Genomic DNA, 26,214 nt, shown 5'->3' with positions numbered 1-26,214 from the left:
AACAATACAGGGTTTTATTGTTGAATCGCAACTTGCAAGTAGGCAGGAAGGCACACTTCTCACCCCGCCCCCCCAGCCTCGTGGTCTGACTGGAAAGCTTAACTAGAGTTCCCAAAATGCCTTGAGAGTTTACAAAGAACTACGATTCCCAGCGCCCCGCGCGCGAGGCGGGGTGGGGTGGGGGTGTGTTGCGCCAGAACGTCCATAGCCGGGGTGGAGACTACAACTCCCAGGGTGCCTCAGAGCTGGGCAGCTGGGCTACCGGAAGGCGCAGGCAGAGTACTGCAGAAGACAACTCGGGGCATCTGGATGCGAGTTTGGGTGAGCAGCGGTAGGCATGCTGCGTCCCAAGGCTCTGACGCAGGTGCTAAGCCAAGCCAACACTGGAGGAGTCCAAAGCACCCTGTGAGTGCACACCGAAGACCCAAGCGCTGGAGTGGGGCAGCGTGCGGCTGCATTCGGTAGGGGTAGAGAAGCAGCCTGGAAGGGAGGAGGCCGGTGATCTGGGCTGTAGCTTTGGGAGCCCACCTTGAGGGCCCCTCGGAAGTGGAAATTGGCGTGCTGGGATGCTTAGGGAACCTCTCAGGATATATTCAGCTCATATCCGTGCCTCCTAAAAGCGCAAAGTAGAGAGAGTTGAGATAGGAACCCACGCGTTTCACTCTTTAGTTCGTCAGTTCTTTCTTTCCCTGTTCCTCGCCAGGCTGTTGAATAATGAGGGATCATTGTTGGCCTATTCGGGTTACGGGGACACAGATGCCCGGGTCACTGCCGCCATCGCCAGTAACATCTGGGCTGCTTATGACCGGAACGGGAACCAAGCATTTAATGAAGACAATCTCAAATTCATCCTTATGGACTGCATGGTATGGAGTACACTAGGCTGGCCTCGAACTTGCACCGATGATTCTGCCTCTGTCTACTGAGTGCTGAGATTACAGGCGTCCAGCCACCACATCTTGTCAGTTTATAGGGTTTTTTATTGTTGTTGGTTTTTTTGGTCTTTTTGAGACAAGGCCTCCCTGTAACCCCACCTGGCCTTGAACTCACCGAAATCTGCCTGCCTCACCACAAACAGCTGCCAATTTATAGTTTTATGTACATTTTAAAATAAGTAAAACATTAGATATAAAAAATGCAAAGGAGCCGGGTGTGGTAGCACATGCCTTTAATCCCAGCTCTAGGGAGGCAGAGGCAGGTGGATTGCTGAGATTGAGGCTAGCCTGGTCTACATAATGAGTTCGAAGCCAGCTGTAGCTACAGGGAGACCCTGTCAGGCAGAGGCAGGCGGATCTCTGTGAGTTCAAGGCCAGCCTGGTCTACTTACTGAGTTGCAGGCTAGCTGGGGTACTGGGAGACCCTGTGTCAAAAAAAAAAAAGCAAAGGAAGGAAAAAAAGGGAAGTGAGATTAAGACAGGAACATATATCATGGTCAGTATCACTGAAAAGGTGACAATTGCTGAAAGATCTTAAGGAAGATGGGGTGGAGAAAGGAAGCTGAGCAGCTCTTGTAGGAAAACTATTTCTGACAGAAGCAAAGTACAAAGGTTCTAGGGCAGCGGGGCTGGTGGCACACTTGGGAGGCAGAGGCAGGGGGCATCTCTGTGAGTTCAAGGCCAACCTGGTTTGCATGGTGAGTTCCAGGCCAGCTGAGGCTACAAAGAGACCCTGTCTCTCTGCCTTGAACTCAGAGATTCCCTCTGCCTCTGCCTCCCAAGTGCTGGGACTATAGGTGTGTGTCACCACACCCCGCCTAAGGGTGAATTTTTTGGAAAGCTTTCCTCTAACCCAGGCTGCCCATTCTTCCCTATTTCCCACACAACCATTACTGACTCCTACTGGGTGCTGAGTCTAGGGTAGGTAAAACAGGGCAATAGCTTCAAAGACTTCCATTACAGCCCAACCATAAGAAATTTGTTTTTAGCGGGGTGTGGTGGCGCATGCCTTTAATCCCAGCACTTGGGAGGCAGAGGCAGGCGGATCTCTCTGAGTTCGAGGCCAACCTGGTCTCCATAGTGAATCCAGGACAGCTGGGGCTACAGGGAGACCGTATCTCGAAAAGACCAAAAAAAAAAAAAAGAAAAAAGAAACAAATTTGTTTTTATGGGTGCTGGAGAGATGTCTCAGCAGTTAAGAGCACTGGCCACCCTTGAAGAGGACCACAGTTCAGTTCCCAGCACTCACATGGCAGCTAACAACCATCTGTAACTACAATTCTAGGGGATCTGACTTTCTTTTCTGGTGTCTGTGGGCATTGCATGTATGCATATGATCCACTTACATACATGCAGGCAAAACACTCATACACTAAAAAAAATTCCTATTTGAAAATTATTTTAAGGGACAGAGGATCAAGCTCAGTGGTAGAGCACTTGCCCAGGTTTTTGGTCTTTTTGAGACAGGGTCTCTCTGTAGTCCCAGCTGGCCTGGAACTTGCTATATAGACCAGGGCAGCCTTGAACTCACAGAGATCCAACTGCCTTTGCCTCCTGAGTGCTGGGATTAAAGGCAGGTGCCACTATGCCTGGCTTCTAAAAAATTTTGAAGATTTTGTTTTATATGTATGACTGTTTAGTCTTCATGTATGTGTCATGTGTGTGCCTGGTGCCTGCAGAGGCCAGAAGAGGGCATCAGATCCCATGGAACTGGAACTAAGGATGGGGTCCTGGGAACCCAACCTGAGTCCTCTGGAATAGCAGCCAGTGCTTTTAACCACTGAGCCATCTCTCCAGCCCCAATTGGGACAAGTCTTGACATTACAGAAGAAAAACCCAGTTTCTGGGAGATGACTCAGTTTCCTGGGATAACTTGGTTAGGAAGAGGCTGTGCCAAGGATGGACTGCAGCTCAAGACTCCCATGTCTGAGCAAAATTTCCCAGCTGAATTTTGTACTGCACCCAGCCTTGGGAGGAATATAGTATCTCTATGGCCAGAGGAGTCCTGGGAAGGAGGGAACTAAGGGTGCCAACCAGAATATCCCATTATATCTTATAACCCCTACCAGGAGGGCCGTGTAGCCATCACCCGGGTAGCCAACCTTCTGCTATGTATGTATGCCAAGGAGACTGTGGGCTTCGGAATGCTCAAGGCGAAGGTGAGTAATGTGCCTACCCTGCCAACACCCTGGGCCCAGCCACAGCACATATTCACTGTGTCCACTCCTCACCTGTGCCCCTTTCTGGAGTTCTCATGTCTCCTCAGACCATGTCTGGGGTGGGCTAAGCACAATGGAGGTGGACTGGTGGCTTGTTGATTGCTCCATAAACAACTCATGGACTGATGTGTGTTTTCACCTCCTTGCAGGCCCAGGCTTTGGTGCAGTACCTGGAGGAGCCACTCACCCAAGTAGCAGCATCATAATAGTGTTGATAGGAGCCAGATAAGAAAAGAACTGGATAATGGGAGGGGTGGGGTGCTGGAGAAACCTGGCTGAGTGAAGGAGGGTAGGACTTTTGCTTTTTTTCAGAATAAAATTCAACTCCTGCCTCGTGTCTCAGCTGCTTTCTTGGGTGAAAGGAGCCAGATGGCTTACTTAGAAGATTCCTTCTGTTCTGCAAGCATGTATTTCATCTTACTCCATCTCAGAACTCTGAGACCAGTGTTTGTTGGCAGTGCTGCACCAGCGCCCTTGGCCTCTCCAGCAGTGTTGCCCACCTAACCCCTGCTACTCAGAGCAGAATCTTGCCCACCCATTTGGCAACCCCATAGGAGTGAGCTAGAGGAGCAAAGGCCAGGTTGTATTGGACACAGAAAATATAGAGCCCTGGAGTTCAGGTGTCTCAGCTTTCACTCCTAGGGCCATGAGTCAAACAGACCCTCTCTGCAGCTTTTGCTTTGGTTTGGTTTGTTAAAAAAAATTAGGGAGGCTGGAGAGATGGCTCAGTGGTTAAGAATACTGGCTGTTCTTGCAGATGACCTGGGTGTGAATCCCAGCACCCACATGGCAGCTAACAACTGTCTGTAACTCCAGTCTCAGGGGATTTGGCAGCCTCTTCTGTCTTCTGCAGGCATTGCACGACATGGGTGCATTTACCTACGTGCAGGCAACACACGCATACACATAAAATAAAAATAAATTTTAAAAAAAGATTTTTTTTTTTAAATTTAAAATTATTTAATTTTAGGCCGGGCATGGTGGTATACACCTGTAGCCCCAGTACTTAGGAGGCAGAGGCAGGAGGAGCTCTGTGAATTCAAGGCCAGCCTTGTCTACAGTGAGTTCCAGGCCAGCTGGGGCTAGGGGAAGACACTCGAAAAGACCAAAAAAAAAAAATTTAAAAAAAAATTTAATCTTGCGTGTATGTTTTGCATGCATGTAAGTGCACATATGTGTGCAATGCCCACAGAAGCCAGAAGAGGAGGTCAGATCCCCTAGAACTGGAGTTGTGGCTGGTTGTCAGCTGCTGTGTGGGTGCTGAGAACTGAACCTAGATCCTCTGGCAAGAGCAGCCAGTGCTCTAACCACTGAGAAATCTTTCCAGCCCTTAATTTTTAAAATAGTATTTTATTATTTTAAAATAATAACCGCTCTTAACCGCTGAGCCATCTCTCCAGCCCCCAAATAATTTTAAATTAAAAAAAAATCAAAACAGCAGGGCATGGTGGCACACGCCTGTAGTCCCAGCACTTAGGAAGCAGAGGCAGGCGGATCTCTGTGAGTTCAAGGCCAGCCTGGGCCTACAGGGAGACCCTGTCTCAAAAAGACCAAAATGAAAAAAGAATCAGTTTTTATTCATTTATTCCCTGTGGGTATGTGCGTGTGTATACATATGTGACCATGTGTATCCTAGAGTGTGAGTGTGGAGGTCAGAAGACAACTTGCTGTTGGTTTTTCCCTCCCATCATGTATGTCCTGAGGATTGAACTGAGGTCTTCAGGCTTGGTGGCAAGTGCCTTTTTTATGTGCTGAGCCATCCCGCCAGCCTTAAATGTCTTTTAATTACATTTATTTATTGGGAGGGGGATACACACATGGGTATATGTGTGTACCACAGCACATGTGTGGAGGTCAGAAGACAATTTTGGGGATTTGGGTCTCTCCACCATGTGGGTCCTAAGGATTGAATTCAGGTCTTCAGGTTTGGCAGCAAGAACCTTTACTACTGAGCCATCTTGCTGGCCTGGTTTTTTTTTTTTTTTTTTTTTTTTTTTTTTTAGACATAGTCTCACTAAGTAGCTATGGCTAGCCTGGAACTTACTACGTAGACAGAGATCCACCTGCCTCTGCCTCCCAAGTGGAGGGCTGGGATTAAAGGTGTGGACCACCACATCTGGCCCCCTGATTTATTTCTTGAGAGTGTCTCTTGCTATGCAGTCCAGGCTGGCCTGGAACTTATTGTAGCCTAGACTGGTTTCCAACTCTTAGCAACTCTCCACCCTAGCTGGGGTTACAAGTGTGAGCCACTAAGCCTGGCATTCTCTGGATCTTAAGACCAACAAGATACCTTTGCTGTGAGGCTTCAATTCCTGGACAAAGACTAGAAGGCCTTGGGGACCTCACTTCCAGAATGTGTGCTCATACTCCATGCTCGCTGTGCCTGGCTCTTTCTACTTTGTGTCTGTCTTCCTGCCATCCAGTCTGTGAAGGGAAAGGGTCTGTGTAAGAAGCTACCAGCCCTTTGTCCTGATCCCGTAGGAAGGGGCCCATGTGGGTAGGAGGAGTCCCAGCCCCACCCAGGTGAGCAGTGCTGCCCATCCCAGTCTTGGGGCTGTCAAGGGGCCTAAAGCGCTGGGCTGGTGTAGTTCCCATGGCTCTGCACTGCAGTGCAGGGCCAGGCCCAGCCCCTTCCTGCCCCAATAGCCCTTCCCCTAGTGCCCCCAGTATGTCCCTACTTTATATAATGTCAGAAGTTAAAGCAGGGGGCCAGAAGCTTTCTGTCCTACACGGTTCCTGGCTGCTGCTCCCCTTCTATAGAACCCAGGAGCCTAGCAATATGCACTCAGCCCCCAGCCTCACACACTGGTACCCGTGAAAGTAGGCTCTCCAGTTTCTGGGAGCCCTGGCTGAGAGTAGACACCTAACCTGTCCAACCTGTCTTACGTCACCTTCTCTCCACCCACCTGGGTCCCTGGTCCCTAGCCGCACTTGCTAGCTAGTGCTTCCTGTTTTCGGCTTCCGTCCTCTCAGCTTCCACCGAGCACCTCCACCTGCCAGAGCTGAGCCTCTGAGGCCCTTCCTGGCCTCAAGTCGGCCCTCAGTTCTTCACCCCAATGAGAGGAGTGCTGGGTGCGGGTCTCTTAAGAGCTGAGGGTTGAGGTCACTGAACCAATAAACACACTTGTGACTTCTGCCCCTGAAAACACCTGCACGTCAATGCAGAGCCAAGATGGGGAATGGAACAGAGGAAGATTATAACTTCGTCTTCAAGGGTAAGTTGGGGTCCTTGAAGAGGGATGAAGCCAGAAAGAATGGGAGAGAGACGCTATTAACACAACAGGTAGGGCTTCCTCCTACCTTTTATTTCTTAGCAGGATCCTCCCCTCCTTTTGGTTAAGCTAAGAAAGGGCACTGCTAGGAGTCGGGGAGGGTCTGGTTGCAGGTGTAAATGTCCACATGTTGTGGAATGTGGTTGTAAAGATGTCTGTCATTCCTTTTTATTGCCAAATTAGGCTTCCCCTGCCCAGTCAGTGCAGCACAAAAGATGAAAGTCAGACTCCAGACAGGACTTCATTTGGAATAGAGGGAGAATCAAGCCAATTTAAGAGGAAAAAAGGTGGGCAGGTGTACAGGAAATGAGAGAAAGGAGGGACTTAGTCATTGTTGGTTTAAGTAGTTGCTACATTGGGATGATGTAACAAATTTGGAGCAAAGTCTGATAGATTCCACAGGACTTAGATGTGCTGGCCCTTGGCACCTTCTCTGGATGGCCACTGGGCACTAGATTCATCTGGTTGGCTCTGACATTTTATTCTCCTCCCAGGCCCCGTGTTTGATCCTTCTGTGGGTCCCTAGTCCCACATGAATACCTCCTTGAATGCAAGGTGAATTGGTGGCACTTCCCTTTGCACCCCACTCCACAGTCTCTCCCAGTCTCAGCCCCGCCCTGGCCCAAGCTGGGGAGCCTGTATTCCTGGCACACGGAAACAGAGAGCTGGTAGGGTGTGGTGATGACCTGGGTGACTCTACTAGGGGGCCATTCACACTTGTCACCTCAACATCCCTAGAAAGATCTATCATTCTGAGGTAGACCTCCGCCACTCACCAGTTAGCACAGATAGGGTCCCAGTGCCACTATGGAGAAGTCTGGGGTGTTTGATGCTGATTTTGAGTGTGAAGATAGGCAGTAGGAAACAGGATTAGGCAAAGGTTAGTTAGCTGCCATGAGGGATCAGAGCCCACCTAATCCACAACTGCTGCCCCAAGCAGTTTTAGGACCCTAGGACAAGGCTGGGGATAGATGATGGGGATGCCATTACCAGCAAGGAAGAAGCAGGAAAACACAGGTGCACCTTCACCTTCTCTCTTCTTCCACAGAAGTGTCACCTGCCAACCTTTCTCCTTACCCGCACCACTGTCCACCATGCAAATGCACAGCACATAGAACCCCTCCCTCATTCTTCCAGCTTACATACACACATAAACAATGTTTTCCTAGTCCATAAATGTGTACCCCAGACCTCACACTGCCCCTGTCCAAATTCACGCACCTTGCCTCAGTATCCACTCAACATGGTACCTGTGAACAGTCCACAGCTGGCATTGTGAGCTGCAACACAGGCAAGCTTGGTAGCCCCTTCCTGGAACACTCCTGGCCCTTCAACATCCCCGAAACCGTTGTTATGCAAAGTGGCCAACCACAGTGCCAGTAGAGTCAGCTGTCTCCTAAGTTTTCTAAGCTCAGTTCCTCTTTTCTGGGGTATACTCTCCAGTCCAGGTGGCCTTGGGGTCCCTCTGCCCTGGCTCAGCTCTCCTCTCTCCACTCCCTCAGTGGTGCTGATCGGTGAGTCAGGTGTGGGCAAGACCAATCTGCTGTCCCGGTTCACTCGCAATGAGTTCAGTCATGACAGCCGTACCACCATCGGTGTTGAGTTCTCCACTCGAACTGTTCTCCTGGGCACCGCTGCTGTCAAGGCACAGATCTGGGACACAGCTGGCCTGGAGCGCTACCGAGCCATCACCTCTGCGTGAGCCTGGGCCTGGGAGCAGGGGCTGGTGGGTTATGAGGACCCTGGAAGACCAGAGAACTCCTGTGAAGCACAAGTGTGGGAGGATGGCAGTATGTTCTGGGCGGGGGATGGTGTTCATGGAGATATAGGATATTAGCTACAGTGATAAGACAGGATGTAATCATGAAAACATGTCATGGCCACCACTTTTTAAGCCTTTGCCAAGTGCCCACTTTGTACCTGGCATTTTTTCGGAACCCTTAAAGTATCACAGAAGGCACTATAATCAATCATTTAAATGCCAGCAAGGTGGAATGCTGGTGAGCCCAGATGGAGCAGATGTACGGACCCAGAGTGCCCCCTTGCTTCAGCACTGTGCTCTGCACTTAGCAACATGTCTAATCACAAAAGCCAATGCCTGGCTGGACCTGAAGTGTGAACTTTTTATTTTTTAGAATTTTATGTATTGATTCATTGGTTGTACTGGGAATTGAAACTGTGGTCTCCCATTCTACTATGCAAGCACTATACCACTGAGTTTAATCCCAACTAAGAGTGCATTTTATAAAGCTTTAGAGGACATAGGAAGTTAGGCCTCCTAACCACAACCAAAGTGCCCCATAGGGTCTCCTGATCAGGATGAGGGCCAAGTGTTTGAAAGTTGGTATATGAGGTAAGGTGAAGGGCAGCTCCTGTAAGAGGTAAGTACCAGGAAGTGGGATTATTACATACATTCGCAAGGGCCACACATACACATCACTCTTTAGTCCCTTGATTTCTTATAAGCTTTGGTTGATTTGTCAGTAAACTAGGAATAAACCAGGCATGGTGGCTCATGCCTGTTATCCTAGCCGAGGCAGGAGGACTGCCTTGAATTTGAGGCCAGCCTGGACTACATAGCCAGTTCCTGTCTCAAAACAAACAGACAAATAAACAAAGATAGGAATAATTAGATACTAGCCTGAAGCCAGCCCTTCCAATTCAGAGGCTCCAGAAAATGGTTAGACGCCTACAGGGATATCCTGGCAGTCAGGCCAGGTACTCCTCCAAGAGGCAGGCATTTGACTCATTCTGGAAAGAAGACAGAGGTAGCAAGAGAGAAGAGCACTGGATGAGGAGGCAAGTGAGGAAGACATCAAAGGTGAGGCAAACCGGGTAGAGTCCACATGGGCAATGTTCAGGGCTAGAATCAGGACCAAAGGCTGAGGAAGCAGAGTGCCTATGAGAGGACACAGGGGGTATGGACCAGGGAAGTGATGCTTCAAGACTCTGAGACCAGCACCCCTGTAGCACACAGGAGCCTTGAGTGCCCTGCTGGGGTTGGGGTGGAGTCCTTGTACTGGTTTATTTCCTGATTGCTGGTACTCTCAGGTATCTCTCTCTGCTCTGAGGCTAGGCCTGACTCCTTAACTGGTCTCTGCCCACACCTCCCACCCCCATACAGGTACTATCGAGGGGCAGTAGGAGCACTTCTGGTATTTGACCTAACCAAGCACCAGACCTACACTGTAGTGGAACGCTGGCTGAAGGAGCTCTACGACCACGCTGAAGCCACCATTGTTGTCATGCTTGTAGGGAACAAGAGTGACCTCAGCCAGGCCCGAGAGGTACCCACTGAGGAAGCCCGCATGTTTGCTGGTGAGAGCCCACCCCACTGACTCATTTGCCCAATACCCCCAGCTCTCCAGGCCGTTTCACCCCAGGGCTCCATGTGGCCTTCCCCCATGCGGTTCACTGCAGCCCCTCTGGGACTCTGTGTCTCCTGTCCACTCCCCACCCCCATTTGCCCTAAGATTGTCATCATCAGCAAGCATTCACAGTTGATTTTAAAGCAGCTCCATTCTCCAGCATTCAAAGATCCTGTGGGCTCCAATTGACCATCTCCAGCCATTCTTTTCCCAGTTTTCTGGGTTTAGCAGTAAATACGTGGTAGTTTAGGTAGTTACTTTGTCAGTTACTAAGTGTGGATCATGAAGCAAGCTCCTTTTTTCTCCCTGTATTTCTAGTTTTCAGCTCCTAACTGAATCCACCTCATATACCGTTTAAAGGATAAAATGAGCTACTGTGTGCCAGGAGCTGAGCTTACAGCAGAGACATAGAAAACATTAAATGTTAAAACTGTTGCCTTGGACCCACAACTAATTCAGATTTTCCTTTCTGACAGAAAACAATGGCCTGCTATTCCTGGAGACCTCAGCTCTGGACTCTACCAATGTTGAGCTGGCCTTTGAGACAGTCCTCAAAGGTTAGAGCCTCATTCCATTGGGTACAACTGGACTAGACACCCTGGCCAGCTCTCAGCCCCCAGCCTCCTTAGAGCCATGGGTACCACCTCCTATCCCTAAGTCCCTCCATAGTGCCCCGCCCCCTTGGTCTGGAGCTCAGGGAAAGATCCAAAGGCCCCATTTCCTAAGTTTTGGTTCCTTCTTTACCCAGGTAAGTAGAAGGGACAGAGGCATCAAAACTCTACTTCTTTCCAGCAAAAACTCTTCCAGAGTGGCCACCTGTACTCAGAAGTGGTATGGGGAGTGTGGAGTTGGGGTGTGGGGCACTGAGCCTCTGCCCTGACCACTGCCTTCTGTCTTCTCAGAGATCTTTGCAAAGGTGTCCAAGCAGAGGCAGAACAGCACCCGGACCAATGCCATTGCCCTAGGCAGTGCCCAGGCTGGGCAGGAGCCTGGTCCTGGAGAGAAGAGGGCCTGTTGCATCAACCTCTGATCTCAGCCATGGCCAGCCTGAGCCTCATTCCCAGGCTTCTGGTGCTCCACCCCCACCCCTCCTGTGGGACTTTTGATTCCCTATTCACAGGCACCCAGGGTAGTCATACCCCATCTCTTTTTTTTTCTGTCTACCCCCACCCCTTCAAATAAAGCTGTTTTGTATCAATGCCTGGCCAGCCTGCTGTCTCCTGTCTGTTCCTTGTCTATCTGTGCTGCCCTTCCAACTTTGACTCCTTTTGAGTCGTCCTCGATCCCTTTCTCCATCCCCTTCCTCCCCACGATAACCACTGCCCCCCACAGGGCCAGCTGCCTCTGGAGTGGTCTTGGGACAGTATCAAGGGGGTGGGAGGGTCTGCCCTTTCCTCTGTCAACCCCCAGGGTAGGTGGGAGATGGAAGACTGTGTGGAGGGAGGGGTATCTGGAAGGCCAAACAAAGAAACCATCCGTGGGCACCATCTGGTACCCAAGGTCCTGGTGCCAAGAACTGAGGTCACTCCAATTTGCCATCTTTTTCCCACAGAATCTAGGAGATTTTTTATCCAGGAAAGGGGTGGCAGGCACCCTAGAGATACCTACTTCCCAGTTCCCAGACTAGTTATACCAGGTTACCATTCTACTACAGCTGCTCCCTCACCCCATGACCGACTATCAAAGAAAGACAGAGGCTTAAGTAATAATACTTTTAATAAAATTAACTTCTCAATAGCACATTTAATACATTAACCCTCCCCTTCTTGGTTTCTCTGCATTTTGTGCAACATCACTTTGACTCGATTATTCATGGGTCTATTTTATTTCCCGCCTTTATTTTGCATTTGAAAACTTTTTCCTTGGTGGATTGTACGTGTTACTAGATGCCTCAAATTAAGTCTGACCACGATCCTACTCTACTTTCTACAGTGGAGAGACCACCTTCCCTGCCCCAGGGCTGTCTCCACCCACCCACCCGACCCCTCAAGCACGCATCCTCAGGTGGGCAAGGGGAGGCCCTCCCTCTTCCCAGGTGCTACCATCCCAAACTATTGAGGGTCCTAGGACAAAAAGAGCAGGGGGACCTCTTGTCTCTAAATGGGGTGAGAAGAGTAAATTGGGGAGGGAGATGTGTTTGGGGTGTAGGTCACGGGGCAGCATAGCACTCACTGGTATACTGTTTTTGCCCAAAGAAAACCAACAGGCCTCTCCCCATCTTAAATCAGATTGTTAACTGGGACTCGTAGAAGGCAAGTGCTTAGCAATGCTTATTCCTCACATGCAAAAGCCACGCTCCCAATTTTCTGTAGGGAAGGTGAAGTGGCCCTAGGCCAGGGCACTGTGGGTAACCCCTATCTGAACACAGATGGAGAGGGGCTGGAACACAAAAGTCACCTAAGTTCCTAGCACCCTTCCACCACCTCTGTACTTTGGGGAGTGAGTTCTCCCAGACCTCTTTGGACAGTATTTCCACTCCACCTCCTGGGTAGGAAGTCTTTCTCTGAATCTAATTTTTATGATATGGTAAAGTAATACCAGCAATCGGAGGCTAAACAGAAGATGGCTGCTAGTTCAAGGCCAGCTTGGCCTAAGTAGTGAGTTGCAGGACAGCCTAAGTAGAGACCCTGTCTTAAGAATTTTAAAAAAATTAAAAACTCAAAAAATCAAAACCAAAAACCTACAGATGTGACAACTACCCAGATAGCCACTCCCACAGCTGCCTGGAGGTCACAGGCTATGTGAGTTGCTGGATGGGAACAGGATGGAGGACTGATCTCCTCAGTGCTGGAAGCTCTTGCGGTGACAAGCATGTGCATGTCCACTGTGGAATGGCTTACCCAGCTCTTGAATCTGTGTGTAGCAACATGGACTGAGGTAATACTTCAAAAACTTCCTCAGTTGGGCTTGGGAGAGTTAGAGCTGGGCAGTCTCCATCCTCCCTGAGAGCTCTAGGAGAGGGTAGGGGCTTCCCAACAAAGATAGAGATGGCCAGGCCTCCAGCCCAGCCCACCTGGCTTCAGATGACCAGTGTGCATCCTTTCAAAGACCCTAGTACTAAGTGCCCTCCTGTACTCAGCCCATGCTTTAAAAACCCAAGGATTCTCAGAATCAACCCCAGCAGACTGAAAGCTTCCAGTCTTGGCTAGCAACCTGCTTCGCCCAGTTCCCCAAGGTAGGGCAGCTCAGGGCAACCCAGCCACTGGCCTCTATTCTTCCATACTTTTATACATTCTACCGGGCTCAGGTGCCCACAATGCTACTAAACTTTAAGCTATCTGAATATTGTCTACTAAGTAACTAGTAATTCTTTTTCTTTCTCTAGGATTATATGAAATAAATCTGAATTATTATTATTTTGTAGTATTCTCTTCTTTTAAACCCCTCGGTTCTTCTTTTTCTTCTCTCATTTTTTTGGTTAAAAAAATCTATTTCTTTAAAACTGACACCTCTCTGAGGGTTCCCACAGACCTGATAGGCCTTGGTTCTGGATTTCCAACTCCTTACTGCCCCTGGCACAGGGGAGGTGAAGGAGGGGACACCCCAGGATCCTCAGTCAGTCCATGTCCCAAAGCTCCTTCTTTTCTGGTTAATCCCTTCCTTTGTTTGGCTCTACCGGCTCCCCTGAGGGGTGAGGGGGAGGGGAGGAGGAGCCCACCGAGTGAAACCCAATCTACTGGTGGGGGCCCCCAGAGGGACCAACACCCCCAGTCCCTCTCTTCACCATCCATCCCAGGATGCTCCCCCAAGAAAAGCAAATGACATTTCTCCCCAAAAAAAAAGTGGGGGAGAAAAGGAACATAATCCCGAACATATATTAAAAACTTTTTTAAGATTTAACTCTGAATACAAATGTATTTTTTTCTTCTCTCCCTACATATATTCTAAACCTTCTAAAGTTTTTTTATTTTTTTTAAGGATCACTTTATCATAAAATAAAATATCCTTTTCATATAATAAATTACCTAATAAAAAGTCTTTTTCATATTAGCCCAGGTTCTTTGCTACATTTATACGGTAATAAACGCCTTTATTAAAATAGAATATTAAATTATAAAGAACTGCTTTTTTTTCTTTTTTGCTATTTTTGTTTCCTCTCCTCTGTTGGTCACCCATCTCACTCCCTCTCTTGCTTTCTCTCCTGTTTTGTCGCTCGCTCAGTGTTTTGCGCTTGTTTCTAGGTATGGCTCACTCAGTTAGGGTGGGATTGGATCAATGGAGCCCCTAGAGTAACAGTCTTTTGCCTTTGTGGGTAAGGAGTGGAGAGGGGGATTAACAGACAGACATCCTTCTTCCCACCCCACCCCCAACTACCCCTGGGCAACCCAAGGTGCCCATTTGGTTTGGTTTCTATGGTACAGACATCTCAAGATGGCTCACACTGGTGGGGAGGAGGGAAGCCATCACAGGCCTGTTTTAGGGTCTGTGACCTCCTTTCTTCTTCCCTCCCAGGCTGGTGGTCTGGAGGGGAAGGCTAAGGAGAGGCAAAATTATTCACAACAGGCAAAGGAGAAAGAGGAATTCCCTCTGTGCCTTCATTCCCCAATCCTTTCTCCATTCAGGAAGAACAGGACTCTCAAACCAGTCCCACCCACCCCCCACCCCATTACATACAAGCATCTCCTGGCCCTCTGGGCCTCCCCACTCCTCAGTTTCTCCTGCCCGGCCAGCGGAACCAGGAGGATTGGGAGGCTGATGTCAGATCCAAGAGAGCAATGGGGGATGGGGGGCTCGACAGGGGCAGCAAAGGGGTGCCAGGCCTATCACAATACATGATTCTTAGAACAAGCCCTGCTGTACCCCAATCCTGTTTTACCTTGGCCTGACCCCTCACCAAAGACCTGGCCTCTCACCTCAACCAGCGGGTGAGACAAGAGACTTCATAATTTGCAGCTAAATAATAATGGTTCTGTCAGGTCCAGAGAGGGGTCAGGGGGTAGGCCACTGCAAGAGAGGGGAGTCCTTCCAGCCATGACTCTCCTGCCCCAGGCCATTTTCTGCTTCTGGCTTTCCCTTCCCATAGCCAGAAAATCAAGGCTAAGAAATGCTCCCTAAATATAATGCTCATAGATGATAAAGGTTGGGGGTTGACCCTTTATGTCCATCAAGAACTAGAACTGATTCTTTGGAGGAGTGGCGAAGAGGGCTATCCCATGCCTGAAGAGAACTGTGGGTGGGGGTGGGAGTGTCTATCAGAATTTTCTCCCTACTTCCCAGGGAGATGGATTCCCCAAAGTTGGGCCGGAAGCAGCAGGAAGGAGAGAAGGGAAGACAGAGGAACAAGAGGGACCTAGAAAAACCAGCTGGGGGAGGGAGGGACAGAGAAAAGCACTGGAGAAAGGGGAAACCCAGAGGAAGGGAAGAAGGGGGAAAACGTGAAGTGAGGAGTGTGTGTGCGCATAGGGGATGACTGAAGCCCCTCTCTCCAGATTCTTCTGGTCCAGCTTGGAGGGGACAGATGAGTTATGAGCCCTTTATTGATAGATATCCTCTACCCCAGATCTACCCAGATCTTTAATAGGCCCTCATCTCCCTTAGACTGTTGGGGACTCTGGAATGGGAGAGTTTAAAGGGTCATGTTAGGAGGTGGGAGGTCAGGACCAGAGGGGGTGGGGGTTGCCAGCACCTCTAGATATGGATGGCAATTCTCCCTCTTCCCCACCTCCCCCACAGAAGAAGGGGCAAAGTGACACACTGTTGGGGAGGGCAAAAAGGTCAGGATGTCTTAGTGGCCACCTTTGACTAAACAAAAGCTCCTCTTAGCTGCTTCCAGATTTAAGGGTGTGTTGAGGTATCAGAGTTGTAACTCTAGTAAAACTTTCTGTCTGGCCCCCTCCCAATCTTTCCAGGGTAGGGTAACCAAAGGCTCTGAAAGTGGCCCACCCTTAAGCCACACCAGCCTCCCCTCCCCACCCCAGCTAGCAAATATCTCTAAGCACCTTGCCCTGTAGTCACTGATTTCTAGAAGGCCCTTATGGAAAACAGGTCCAGGGAGCGGGCCCAGGAGACCAGGAGCAGGGAACTTAGGAAAATATTCGGATGGCTTGCGTGGCGGTGATGTGGCAGACCGGACACTCCGGGTCCGTCCTCTCGCAGATGCGCACTGCACACTCCATGCAGAAAAGGTTGTGTCCGCAGGGCACGAGGGCGGCAGTCACTTCACTCTCAAAGCACACCATGCAATCCCGCCCGCCGCCGGGGCTCCGAAGCCCACCCGCCCCGAGTTTGGAGAAGCCCTGCAACGGCTCTCCGGGAGGGCGCCGAGGGAGTCCTGCCAGCTCTGGCCCGGCAGAGGCTGCAGGAGAGCGGTGTGAACCCAGAGGCCCACCTCGGGCCTTTGCGGAAGAGGAGGAGGCAGAGGAGGCGGAGGAGAAGAGCACCGAAGTGGGCGTGTTCTCTTGGCCCGCCCACAGCGGGGGGCTAGTCTCCGCCACGCCATAGTATACGTCCTGCTTGCCCACGCCATAGCCCGGAAACAGATACCCGCCGTAGCCGAAGTCCCCGCCCTGCTCACCCAGGCGCGGAGCCTCGAAGGCCGAGTCCACGCCACACTCTCCGATGCAGCCCAGGCTGTTCTGCCTGAAGGTGGAGAGGGGCTTGCAGCCAGGGTGCACCCGCCAGGCGTCGGAGTAGCGGCTGTCCAGCGCTGCGTCGGGGCTCCCTGCCAGGAAGTCGCTGTCACTGTTATACTCGAGGATCTTGCCAGTACGCACGGCAATGTGCGTCTCGATCTCCTCACGGGCACGCTCCACGTTGCCGGGGGCACCGGTGATCTCGAACACCGGGTCGCGATCCCGGCTGGGGGTGATGATGTAGGTGTTGGTCTGCTGTTGGATGCGTTTGATAGTCGCCCCCTTGGGGCCCACTACCAGGCCCACCACACGGTAGGGCACTCGCACACGGATGGTCACCTGGCCTGGCAGAGCAGGGGCCACCCCAAAGGCAGCACCAGACTTGTTGCGTGAGGCTCGTATCATAGAGAAGTGCTCTGCTGCTGAGATGATTTCCCGACGGGCTGTGGCCACATCCTCCCGCCGCCCTGTCACCATGAACACCGGCTCCTCTCCCCGCACAGGTGTCTTGATGTAGGTGTTGGTCTTGGCCCTCAGAGCCTTAATCTTGCAGCCTGGACAGAGTGGGAAAGAAACCCACAGGACAAGGGGGTTTGTGCTGGGATCTCACCCAGAATACCCAGCCTCCGGAACACTTCAGTTGGTCCAGTGAAACCCTCAGGACCACACACGCAGCCCACCCCACTTGAATAACCCACTCATTGATCCCGGATCAATGCACAGGGCTTTCCAAATACACTCCTCCACACCCCCACCCCACCCCAATAATCAGAGCCTTCTAACATCGAACTTCATAAACTCCTCCCAAGCATTTGCCTCTGAAGTTGCCTCCATCTTACCAACTACTCAAACTGTCACCTCTTCGGATCTTTGCACAAAACCCCAATGCACTCATTAACCTCACAGTCTATTCATTTGACCTCCATTCATTAAAAGTGTCCTCTAACTCACCCAGGGACATTGACCACCATGTGCAGTGACCTTCCCATGCCTTCTGCCCCACAGTCTCTTTCTGTGGTTCTCCATATCATGAAAAGTTTGCAGTACCTAGTGCAGTATGGGAAACTGTGGGGGGGGGGGAAATCTTGGAATCAGAATTCAAGAGAGAAGAGAGCAGGAAGATAGTCCCGAATGGTGAAGCATCATCCACCTGGTGTCACTCCCCTGCTTTTAGTGCAGGAGAGCCAAAATGTGCTGAGAGCTGAGCAGAGTGAGGCAGTGGGCATTTCTGCATCTAAGTTCCAGCTTTGAAAGAGGAGCAGGTTAAAGCCAGGGGACTTGGGAGAGAGGCAAGATGAGAAAGAAAAATGAGACAAAGACACAAAGAGAAAGAAAAAGTAGGGAGCCTGGGATGCCATTGTCAGCAAAGGCTGCAGACCTCAAAGGCCACGCTCCCTCCACCTGCAGCTACCTGCCCCTGCCTTCACAGCCTTGGAGCCTCTCACCCTTTCTCCATAAAGAGATCTAAGTAGCCCAAGGCTGGGTTAGCGTGACCTCACTCAAGCAGTGCAGTGGTGTGAGCAGAAGACCCCTCATACATCCCTTTCACACACAGGCCTCAATCTCCACCTCCCCAGCACACAAACTGCACATTGTTATATACATGCACACCTTTACCCCATTCCCACAGCCACTCCTGGGCTCTCCATACACATCTCACTGTCCCATCCCCCTCCTCCCCTCTTCATTCCCCACCCCCCCCCACTACCAAACCAAAACCCAAGTGCCCACTTTCCTGACTCTGCCCCAAAGGTCTAACTGCAGGCTTCTGGTGAATTCATTTTTAACCCCTTCCTTTCTCCACCCCAAATTGTGTCTTCTCCAACCCTAGCCGATTAGGAGACAGGGCAGCTTGGGGACAGATCTTTGAGACATACTAGGAGAGAAAATCTGCCCAGTCCGCTTGTTCCCAGATCCACTGGCAGGTAAGAAATCCTACCTGTTGTCAAGCTCACATTCTTGTTCCTCTAATGTCAGTAGGTGATAATCCAATTTTGTGAGCCTTGGAGGATTGAGGAACAACGCCTTCTGTCACCCCTACTTACATGCCACCTGATGGGCACCTGGGTTCTGGCTCTAAGTTTTGGGTTCAAAACTTTCAATGGGAACTAGATATTTTTGAGGTTGGGGATTCAGGAGGGCAAGCCCAGGCATAAGACTAAGGAAACAAGTCAGATGCCTACAGTACAGAAGGGGACAGACTCATCCCAGTTCTGTGACCCTCAGGAAGCATCTCTCAAAGGGGGGTCCTCACCTTCCCAGAGGTCAAACAAAACACAAACACTGCAGGAGCAGGAGGGAGGTCAGACAAAGGGGAGGACTTCCATATACTTAAGGAATGGAGGGGAACAAATGTTCTTTGAATAGGAGAAATTCTACTTTTATGGTGGGTAGGCACATTTATGGGGAGGCAGAATAGTAAGAAGGACTCCATTAAATTCTGGGTCCTCTCAAGACAATCCCTACTCCCAAATAAAAGATATTACTGTCCCCACCCAGTTCTAGGCTCCAGCATCCCCAATGTCTGACAAGAGGAACTCCAACTTTCTCAACCAGAAACCCCAAGAGATTTGGGGTGTGGGGAGGGGTGGCAGGACTACACAGGGGAGTGGCAACCTCCTCTCCTCTGCACAGCTCTCCCTTTCAAATCCTCCGGCCCCAGCATTCAGGTGAATGAAGTGGGATGTGAGGTAGGGGCCCCAGCCTTCCACTCTCCACCACCAGGAGCTGGCCTCCTCCCTTACTCTCGCGGAATGCAGCCCCTCCATTGTTCCCCACGGTGGGACAGCTCCTCCCCCACTCCACCTCCTAGCCCAGTCCCTTCGCAATTTCCAAATCCCGCCCCCGAATAACTGGGAGAGGGAAGGGTCCCCAAGATCCAGGCTGTTCAATCTGGATACTTACCAACACCCCCACCCCACCCAGGGATGCTAGGCCGAGGAGGGTGTGGTATCATACTCCATTGGGTTAATCCCACACCCCTCCCAGCACACCCAGACATGCACCCTCCACTGAATTTCCAAGTGAAGGTCTCTGGCCCCCTTGCCAGCATGTCCCTCCAGCCTTGTCCCACGCATTCACTCAAGGAGACTCCTCTCCAGGCCTCTGGTTCCAGGCCGTGGCCAGCCCAGAACAAAAGCAAGAGGGAGGAGGAGAGGTCTGCGCCAGAACTAGTACTTCCTCAGAGAAACCCCTACCCAAAGCCATGAGTCCCCTAACTTCGGTGTGTGGGTGACCACAGGACCCCTTGCGGTCAGGGGCTCCCCACATCAGCTCTCCCCAGACTGGGACCCTCCCCTGGGCCACACCCCCTTTCATTCCTACACTCAGCCCAACAAAGAGACAGATCCTCAGTCCGGCTTCATCTCTGGGTCTCCCTCCGAGTCTCTAACTCCAAGCGGCTGACGGTCCCAGGGGTACCCCCTCCCCAGTCCACAAGCAAGATACCGGAGTAGGGGCTTCTAAGTAGCTGCACATTCCGTCAGTCAGTCCTTGTATCCAGGAGTGGACACCCCCTCTGCACAACCCCGGGATTGGGAGACAGCTCCCCCTTCCCTTCCTCTCCCAGTTGCAGGATATTTCTTTGTCTACGGGCGGAGCCCCAGGGGAGGAAGGGTCCCGAGAGCCGTCCCGACTAGGGGTAGCAGGGAACTTTGTGGCACTTGAAGTCTAGGTAGGGGGCGGGGCCCCCTTTGTGGGGAAGGGACAGAGCCAGAGGTGGGCAAAGAGGGAAGCGATGAACTTTCCGCGCTGGGGAGCGCGAGCCCCCACTCTATCCCTCCCCGTGGTCGCGACGCCCGCTTACCTTGCCTGCCCACGATCTCGGCCACGTGCTCAGAGGTGGGCACCGGAACACACTCCGTGGTGTTGCTGCTGCCCTTCAGGCGCAGCTCGGCCTCTTTGTAGAGAGCGCAGAGCTTGGCGTCGCTCGCCCCTTTGGGGGCGGTGGGGGGCTGGGGCGTCTGCGCCGCGGGGGCCGCGGTCTGGGCGGCCGGGGGCGCCGCGGGGCGGCGGGGCTGGCTGTGGGGGGACGGCCGGCTGCGCGGGGGCGCCGCCCCCCCCACCTCCCCCGTCCTCGCCCGCCGTGGGGGCGGGGGGCTCCCCCAAACCCAGGAGGCAGAGTTGATCGAGAGCCAGCTGAAGGGCGCGCTCGTCTTCCAGCAGCCCTCGGTCCTTAGCGCTTCCCCCGAAACATCCTAGTTCTCCAAAGCCCCCATTTCTTTCCATTATTCCAGATACCACTAGACTAGGCATGGCGAAACAAAAGCTGGGGGAGAGAGGGAGAGAGAGAGGTGGTGGAAGGGAGACGAGGAGAGAGGAGGGGAGAGGAGAGGAGGGGTGTGTGTGGGGAGGGGGAACAAAGAACTGGGGAGGGGGGAAGAAAGCGAGATAGAAAGATAGACCCACCCCTTAAGCCCCCCTCCCCAAGCACCCTGTAACCCGACTCCCCTCGCCCCAGCCCCCGGGTGGGGGTGGGGGGAAAGAGAAGCAAAACCAAGAAAGCAGATCTCTGCGCTCCGGGGTGACGGGGGGGGGGGCGCAGGCTCTGTGCCCCCACCCCTCCGCCTCGGACCCGGAGTGTCTACCCTCAGCGGTGCAGACGCCCCCTTCGACTCCCGCACAGAGCCCCAGTCCCGGAGCGGCGCTCAGTGGCCCCCAATAGAGCCCAGCCCCTTCCAGCGCTCAAACTCTTTTGTTTTAAATGAACTGGATGGAGCAGCATGGAACTGACGGGAGGGGGGCGCGCCGGGGGCGCCTGGGGCATGCCGGGAGTTGTAGTTTCCTGCCCTCAGGCGAGGGGGACCAATTCCTTGACCCGGGGAGGAAGGGGACGTGCCCTCGGGCTCTGCCCACCGCTCCCAGGCTAAGCCCCGGGGGCGCTGGAAGTCCCGGTCCTTAATTTTTCAGGGGCGGGGATAGTGGGCGGGAAGGGAGCGGGCGTGGAGAGGGCTGCCTGCCTGGCCTTTGGGTCTCGGGCCCTCTTTCTTATGGTAATGAGGGCCGGGGCGGAGACGTGAAGCCTGCGGCATCCCCCTCCCTCACCCGCACCGCCAGCTCTGCTATCCCCCTCCCGCGGCGTCCGCCGAGTGGATGGGCTTGGGCCTCGGGAGAGCGCTTGCACCGCAGACAAAGCCCGCTGGTGCGGTGCTGGGGAAGGGGCTCTGCGCTTCGGAAGGCCGGGAAAGGGTGTCGGGCTGGTTGCGGGGGAACCCTGGCAGAGATGAGGGAGTCTCCTCATCTCGTAAGTAATTAACCACCCTCCTTCCGCAGATCCCATTTTCGGAGATCTGCGAGGCCGCGGCTGGGAGGTGAGTTAGTTCGCGCCCCTGTGGTCCGGGGAGGGCGGGAGGACGGTGGAGTGACGAGATGAGGAAGGCGATGCGTGAAGGGAGAGGATTGGGGGCGCTGAGCCGGGAGGCAGGAAGACTCCTGAAGGCTTCGTTGTGACTTTGTTTGGGTCCTTGAACTTTGGGTTTGACAGAAAATGTGAGGTTTGGGGATCCCTGGGAATCTAGGATTTCTTCAGCCTCGGGCCATGAATATAGTGGAGGTCATTTGTCCCTTACTGATTCCGGGACTTCTCATGATTCCATGCATGAAGACTTAGTAAACGAGGTTTCTGACTCTGCTGGGTGAATGCTTGGTCTTTTGGTTGTTCGAGGAAATTTTTCTGCGCTGCTTTACCCGCCTTTGCCATTAATTCCCCCACTTTGACGCTAGGAGTTGGCTGAGAACAGAAGTTTTTAAGACTTATCGGACAACTGGCCACTTTGAGAGGGAGCAGGGGAAGTTGGAGGGTGGGTTGTGCCTTACCCTTACCCTGTATCTTCGACATTTCTTTTGTCACTCTTCAAAAACCCGGGTCTTTTTCAAAAGTCGGGTGGGCACTGCCTGTGAGAGCCACAGTGGTAGATGTCTTTCTGGCGTGCCTGGGGAACCAGCAGTCTGAACTTCTGAAAAGCTCTGCTCAAAGCAGAGGAATGACTGAGATGACCTTACACACTGGGCACTGGCAGGCTTGAGTTTAGGCCCCAGTCTCTAAACTTGTTCTTGAAAAGAATGAATTTGCGCATGAGTGGGAGGCTGGAATCTGAGCAGAGTGTCAGGAGGGTTGAGGGTTAACTGTTCTGCAGGACTTTCTCCTTTCTCTGCAGATGGTAAAGAACCTTGGACTGAGGAACCAGGATCCAGGAGTTGGGAAAGGGTGAATGCATGGAGGATTGAACAGATTAACAACACATCTTCTGAAATTGGGTGCTGGTGCCATCAGTCGGGCATCGGAGGAAGAACTGGAGAATGGGCTGCTCTTGTAACCTGTCTGTCTGTTCCAGGAACCTGGACTGAAGGAATGATGGGGCTTTCCATCAGTGGAGAAAGTACCCACTGTGGACCTGGTGACTCTGGGGCCACCAGTTGGTTTGAGCTTTTCTGTTCTCACTGAAATGAGATTACCCTCTAGAGTTTGCCCAGTCTGCCTTCCTCCCCACTAAGCCAATTAAAGCAGGGAGTTAATGACCAAAAAAACCTTGGGGATTTGGTCAGGGAGGAAAACAAAGGGCAGAATATTGAGGGGGGAGTGGCAAGGGCAAAGAGCAGGCTGAAGGTGCGGTGGGCAATAAGACAAGGATGCATCAGCCCTTTGGGTGCCTTAGTGCCCCCACTCAGGGTCACACTATGATTCCAGACAAACATCCTCCATGGCAGAAGAGCCTGGCACATGGAGGGCATGGTGTGGTTGAAGTGCTCAGGTGTATTCACAGGAGCAGGTATCTGCAGAGCTGGGGGGCGGTGGCATACCAGGTGCAGAGGAGCTGTGGGGACAAGCATCTGTTCTTGCTCCTGTGGCTGAGGCCTCCTTTGCTCAGGTTAATGCCAACCAGGCTGGGCCGCTCCCCTGCCGTGGTGCCCATCAACACTATAAAGGCAGAGGCCTAACAAGCTGCTTCCTCTCTGCCCTGTGACAGAAGGGTGTGGAGGGGCCATATTGATCCCCCTGCAGGACCTTGAGGATGTCTGTCTCTCTCGTCTGTATGCCTCTTTGTTTTTGTTTTATTTTGTTTTGTTTTTTAGATTTTTGAGACAGGGTCTCCCTGTAGCCCCAGCTGGCCTCGAATGAACTATGTAGACCAGGCTGGCTTTGAACTCACAGAGATCCCGCCTCTACCTCCTGAGTGCTGAGATCAAAGAAAGATGTGCCACACCATGCCCAGCTTTTTTCTTTTTCTTTTTTTTCTTGATCTGTGTGTCTCTATGTGTATGTGCCTCTTTATTTCTGCCTCTCCTTTCTTCCCCTTTCCCCTTCTTCCCTTCCCCTCTCCTCTTCAACTCTCTCAGCTCCTATGTATGTTTGTCTGTGTATCTGCATACATGAGCATGCCATACATACCTAGCTGCAGAACAGGAAAAGTAACCCAATGGGAAGAGGTCTTGTGAAGACCTGAGGACAGGAATGTGGTAGAAAGTCCAGACTGTGAGAGTGAGTCCCTTGACTGCTCTGAGCAATCCTGAGCACCTGCTGTCGGTAGGGTGGGTAAGTACCAGGGTAGAAGCACATGCCTAATACTTGCCCCTCCCAAGCCTATGGTCAGAGCCCTGAGAAGGGAGAGGACTCAGGAAGCTGTCACTGAAGATGCCTTCCCAAGCAGGCTAGGCTTAGTTGTCTCCCCTATCACCCTGTTCCTCATAAGGATGCCTCCATCTGTCCTGGTCAGCTCAGCTTCCCTCCAATGTCCATAAGGGTTTCCATTTCTTTCTTTTTCTTTCCCTCCCTCCCTTCCTTCCTTTCCTTTTTTTTTTTTTTTTTATTTGAGACAGGGTCTCTTTGTAGCCGCAGCTGTCCTGGAACTCACTATGTAGACCAGGCTGGCCTGAAACTCACAAAGATCTGCCTGCCTCTGCCTCCCAAGTACTGGGATTAAAGGCATGTGCCACCACACCCGGCTCATTTATTTATTTATAGACAGGGTCTTACTGTATATCCCAGGTTGGCCTCAAACTCCCAGAAATCTGCCTGCCTTTGCCTCCTGAGTGCTGGTCCATTTATCTTTAAAAGAAAATGTTGTGGGTGTGTGCATACTATAGTGCACATGAGGAGGTCAGAGGACAACTTGTGGGCATAGATTTTCTTCCACTACCTCCTTGTGAGTCTCAAACTCAAAATTGTCAGGTTTTCTATCAAAGAATGTTCACCCACTGAACCATCTCGATGGCCCTTTTTTTTCTTTTCTCTCTTTCCTTCCCTCCCTCCCTGCATCTCTCTTCCCCCCTCCCTTTCTTCTCTCCCTCCCTCCCTCCCCTCTCTCTCTCTCTCTCTCTCTCTCTCTCTCTCTCTCTCTCTCATCATGTAGCCCAGTCTGACCTGAAACAACTCACTATGTAGCTAGCTGTTACTGGACTTGAATGCCTGCCCCCACCTCCCAAGAATTACAAAGGTGCTATAGCTGCCTGGAACTCACTGTGTAGACCAGACTGGCCTCTTACTTCATAGATCTGCTTGCCTCTGCCCCCTGAAGGCCAGGATCAAAGATGTTCGGCACCACATCCCACTTCCTTTCTTTAAAAAAAAAAACTTTGTTTTTAAGATCTTATTTATTTTTTATGTGTATGAGTATTTTGCCTGAGTATATGTAAGTGTACCATATGCATAACCTGGTGTCTTTGGAGGCCAGAAGAGGCCATCAGATCCCCTGGAACTGGATGGTTGTTAGCCATCATGTGGGTGCTGGGAACTGAACCCCAGTCCTTTGGAAGAGCAGCAAGTGTTCTGAGCCAGCTCTCCAGTGCAGACCCCCCACCCTGTTTCCCTCTCTTTTTAAAAAAAAAAATTATTAGCCGGGTGTGGTGGCGCACACCTTTAATCCCAGCACTTGGGAGGCAGAGTCAGGCTGATCTCTGTGAATTCAAGCCCAGCCTGGTCTACATAGTGAGTTCCAGGCTAACTGGGGCTACAGGGAGACCCTGTCTCAAAAAGATCCCCCCAAAATTATTATTTTTATTTGTATGCGTGTATTGCCTGCATGTAGGTAAGTGCATCTGTGTTGTGCAATGCCTGCAGAGGACAGAAGAGGCTGTCGGATCCCCAGGAATTGGAGTTACAGACAGTTGTTGGCTGCAATGTGGGTGCTGGGATTCGAACCTGGGTCTTCTGCAAAAACAGTCAGTGTTCTTAACCGCTGAGCCATCTCTCCAGCCCCCCCTGCCCCCATTTTCCTTTCTTAATACCTCTTGGAAGTCTACCCTGGCCATCTACCCATTGCCTTTCCTGCTGATTGTACAGCCAGTTTTCTCTGGCTGGAATGCACTGAACTTAGTAAATTTGTTTTTGTTTTTGTTTTTTGTTTTTTTGAGACAGGGTCTCCCTGTAGCTCAGCTGGCCTGGAACTCCCTATGTAGATCAGGCTGGCCTCAAACTCGCAGAGATAGCCTGCCTCTGACTCCTGATTAAAGGTGTGTGCCACCACACCCAGCTCTCAATTTAGTAATTTTTTAAGACAATTTTTTAAATTTATGCGTGTGGGCATTTGTGTGTCACAGCACACACACAACTCAGCGGACAATTTGTGGGAATCCATTCTCCTACTACCACATGAGTTTCAGGGATTGAACTCAGGTCCCCAGGCTTGGTGGGGAACGCTAAAAGAGCCATGCGCCATCTCAACTGCCTGCAACTTATTTCAACTAGTAAAATTATATTGGGTAAAATTATACACACTGTGTAAAATAAGTCTCAGATTTGATCCTTGCTCCCATGGAGACAAAGTACCTGGCTTATATGATCAAAGAGCATGACCAAAGAACAAATATGAGGGTCAAACCACCTCTGACACCTGAAGGGCCACAGAGACTGG

The 26,214-nt window shown here is 51.6% G+C and overlaps 3 protein-coding genes and 1 long non-coding RNA gene across 6 annotated transcripts; 3 read left to right on the top strand and 1 right to left on the bottom strand.

The window, feature by feature from the left end:
- The first annotated feature begins 234 nt into the window (after nucleotides 1-234).
- Lamtor2 (late endosomal/lysosomal adaptor, MAPK and MTOR activator 2) lies at nucleotides 235-3,491 on the top strand. 2 transcript variants are annotated; one of them, XM_008853815.3, is made up of 4 exons: nucleotides 235-405; nucleotides 704-866; nucleotides 3,005-3,094; nucleotides 3,304-3,491. In XM_008853815.3, the coding sequence occupies exons 1-4, from the start codon at nucleotides 338-340 to the stop codon at nucleotides 3,358-3,360; spliced, it is 378 nt and encodes a 125-aa protein (XP_008852037.1). In that variant the 5' UTR covers nucleotides 235-337; the 3' UTR covers nucleotides 3,361-3,491. The 2 variants fall into 2 exon arrangements, with proteins under 2 accessions (XP_008852037.1, XP_029412701.1); XM_029556841.1 differs by having other exon boundaries at nucleotides 295-461.
- A 2,597-nt stretch (nucleotides 3,492-6,088) lies between these two features.
- On the top strand, nucleotides 6,089-11,002 carry Rab25 (RAB25, member RAS oncogene family). 2 transcript variants are annotated; one of them, XM_029556830.1, is made up of 6 exons: nucleotides 6,089-6,369; nucleotides 6,921-6,981; nucleotides 7,929-8,124; nucleotides 9,551-9,744; nucleotides 10,271-10,351; nucleotides 10,697-11,002. In XM_029556830.1, the coding sequence occupies exons 2-6, from the start codon at nucleotides 6,975-6,977 to the stop codon at nucleotides 10,822-10,824; spliced, it is 606 nt and encodes a 201-aa protein (XP_029412690.1). In that variant the 5' UTR covers nucleotides 6,089-6,369; nucleotides 6,921-6,974; the 3' UTR covers nucleotides 10,825-11,002. The 2 variants fall into 2 exon arrangements, with proteins under 2 accessions (XP_029412690.1, XP_008852015.1); XM_008853793.3 differs by lacking the exon at nucleotides 6,921-6,981.
- A 525-nt stretch (nucleotides 11,003-11,527) lies between these two features.
- Nucleotides 11,528-21,043, bottom strand: Mex3a (mex-3 RNA binding family member A). The gene is given in 3 exon segments (XM_008853802.3): nucleotides 11,528-16,920; nucleotides 20,172-20,374; nucleotides 20,376-21,043. Coding segments are annotated over 3 exon segments (1,551 nt in total). The 5' UTR covers nucleotides 20,621-21,043; the 3' UTR covers nucleotides 11,528-15,817.
- Nucleotides 21,044-21,182: 139 nt separating this feature from the next.
- Nucleotides 21,183-23,508, top strand: LOC103750622. Its single transcript, XR_607989.3, has 3 exons — nucleotides 21,183-21,506; nucleotides 21,638-21,675; nucleotides 22,522-23,508. It is a non-coding gene; the product is annotated as an uncharacterized LOC103750622 (long non-coding RNA).
- The last annotated feature ends 2,706 nt before the right edge of the window (nucleotides 23,509-26,214 follow it).

This window comes from Nannospalax galili, unplaced genomic scaffold (assembly GCF_000622305.1).
Source record: "Nannospalax galili isolate Female #2095 unplaced genomic scaffold, S.galili_v1.0 scaffold591, whole genome shotgun sequence".
Classification (NCBI taxonomy): domain Eukaryota; kingdom Metazoa; phylum Chordata; class Mammalia; order Rodentia; family Spalacidae; genus Nannospalax; species Nannospalax galili.
Note: the sequence above shows the minus strand (reverse complement) of the source record. Positions and strands in the feature narration are given on the sequence as shown.

Excerpts from the sequence above, each read along its gene's own strand:
- Lamtor2 (XM_029556841.1), top strand. The coding sequence starts at position 310 with ATGCGAGTTTGGGTGAGCAGCGGTAGGCATGCTGCGTCCCAAGGCTCT. Across the intron at positions 867-3,004 it reads TCATCCTTATGGACTGCATG|GAGGGCCGTGTAGCCATCAC; the intron begins GTATGGAGTACA and ends AACCCCTACCAG. Across the intron at positions 3,095-3,303 it reads TCGGAATGCTCAAGGCGAAG|GCCCAGGCTTTGGTGCAGTA; the intron begins GTGAGTAATGTG and ends ACCTCCTTGCAG.
- Rab25 (XM_008853793.3), top strand. The coding sequence starts at position 6,327 with ATGGGGAATGGAACAGAGGAAGATTATAACTTCGTCTTCAAGG. Across the intron at positions 6,370-7,928 it reads TTATAACTTCGTCTTCAAGG|TGGTGCTGATCGGTGAGTCA; the intron begins GTAAGTTGGGGT and ends CCACTCCCTCAG. Across the intron at positions 8,125-9,550 it reads TACCGAGCCATCACCTCTGC|GTACTATCGAGGGGCAGTAG; the intron begins GTGAGCCTGGGC and ends ACCCCCATACAG.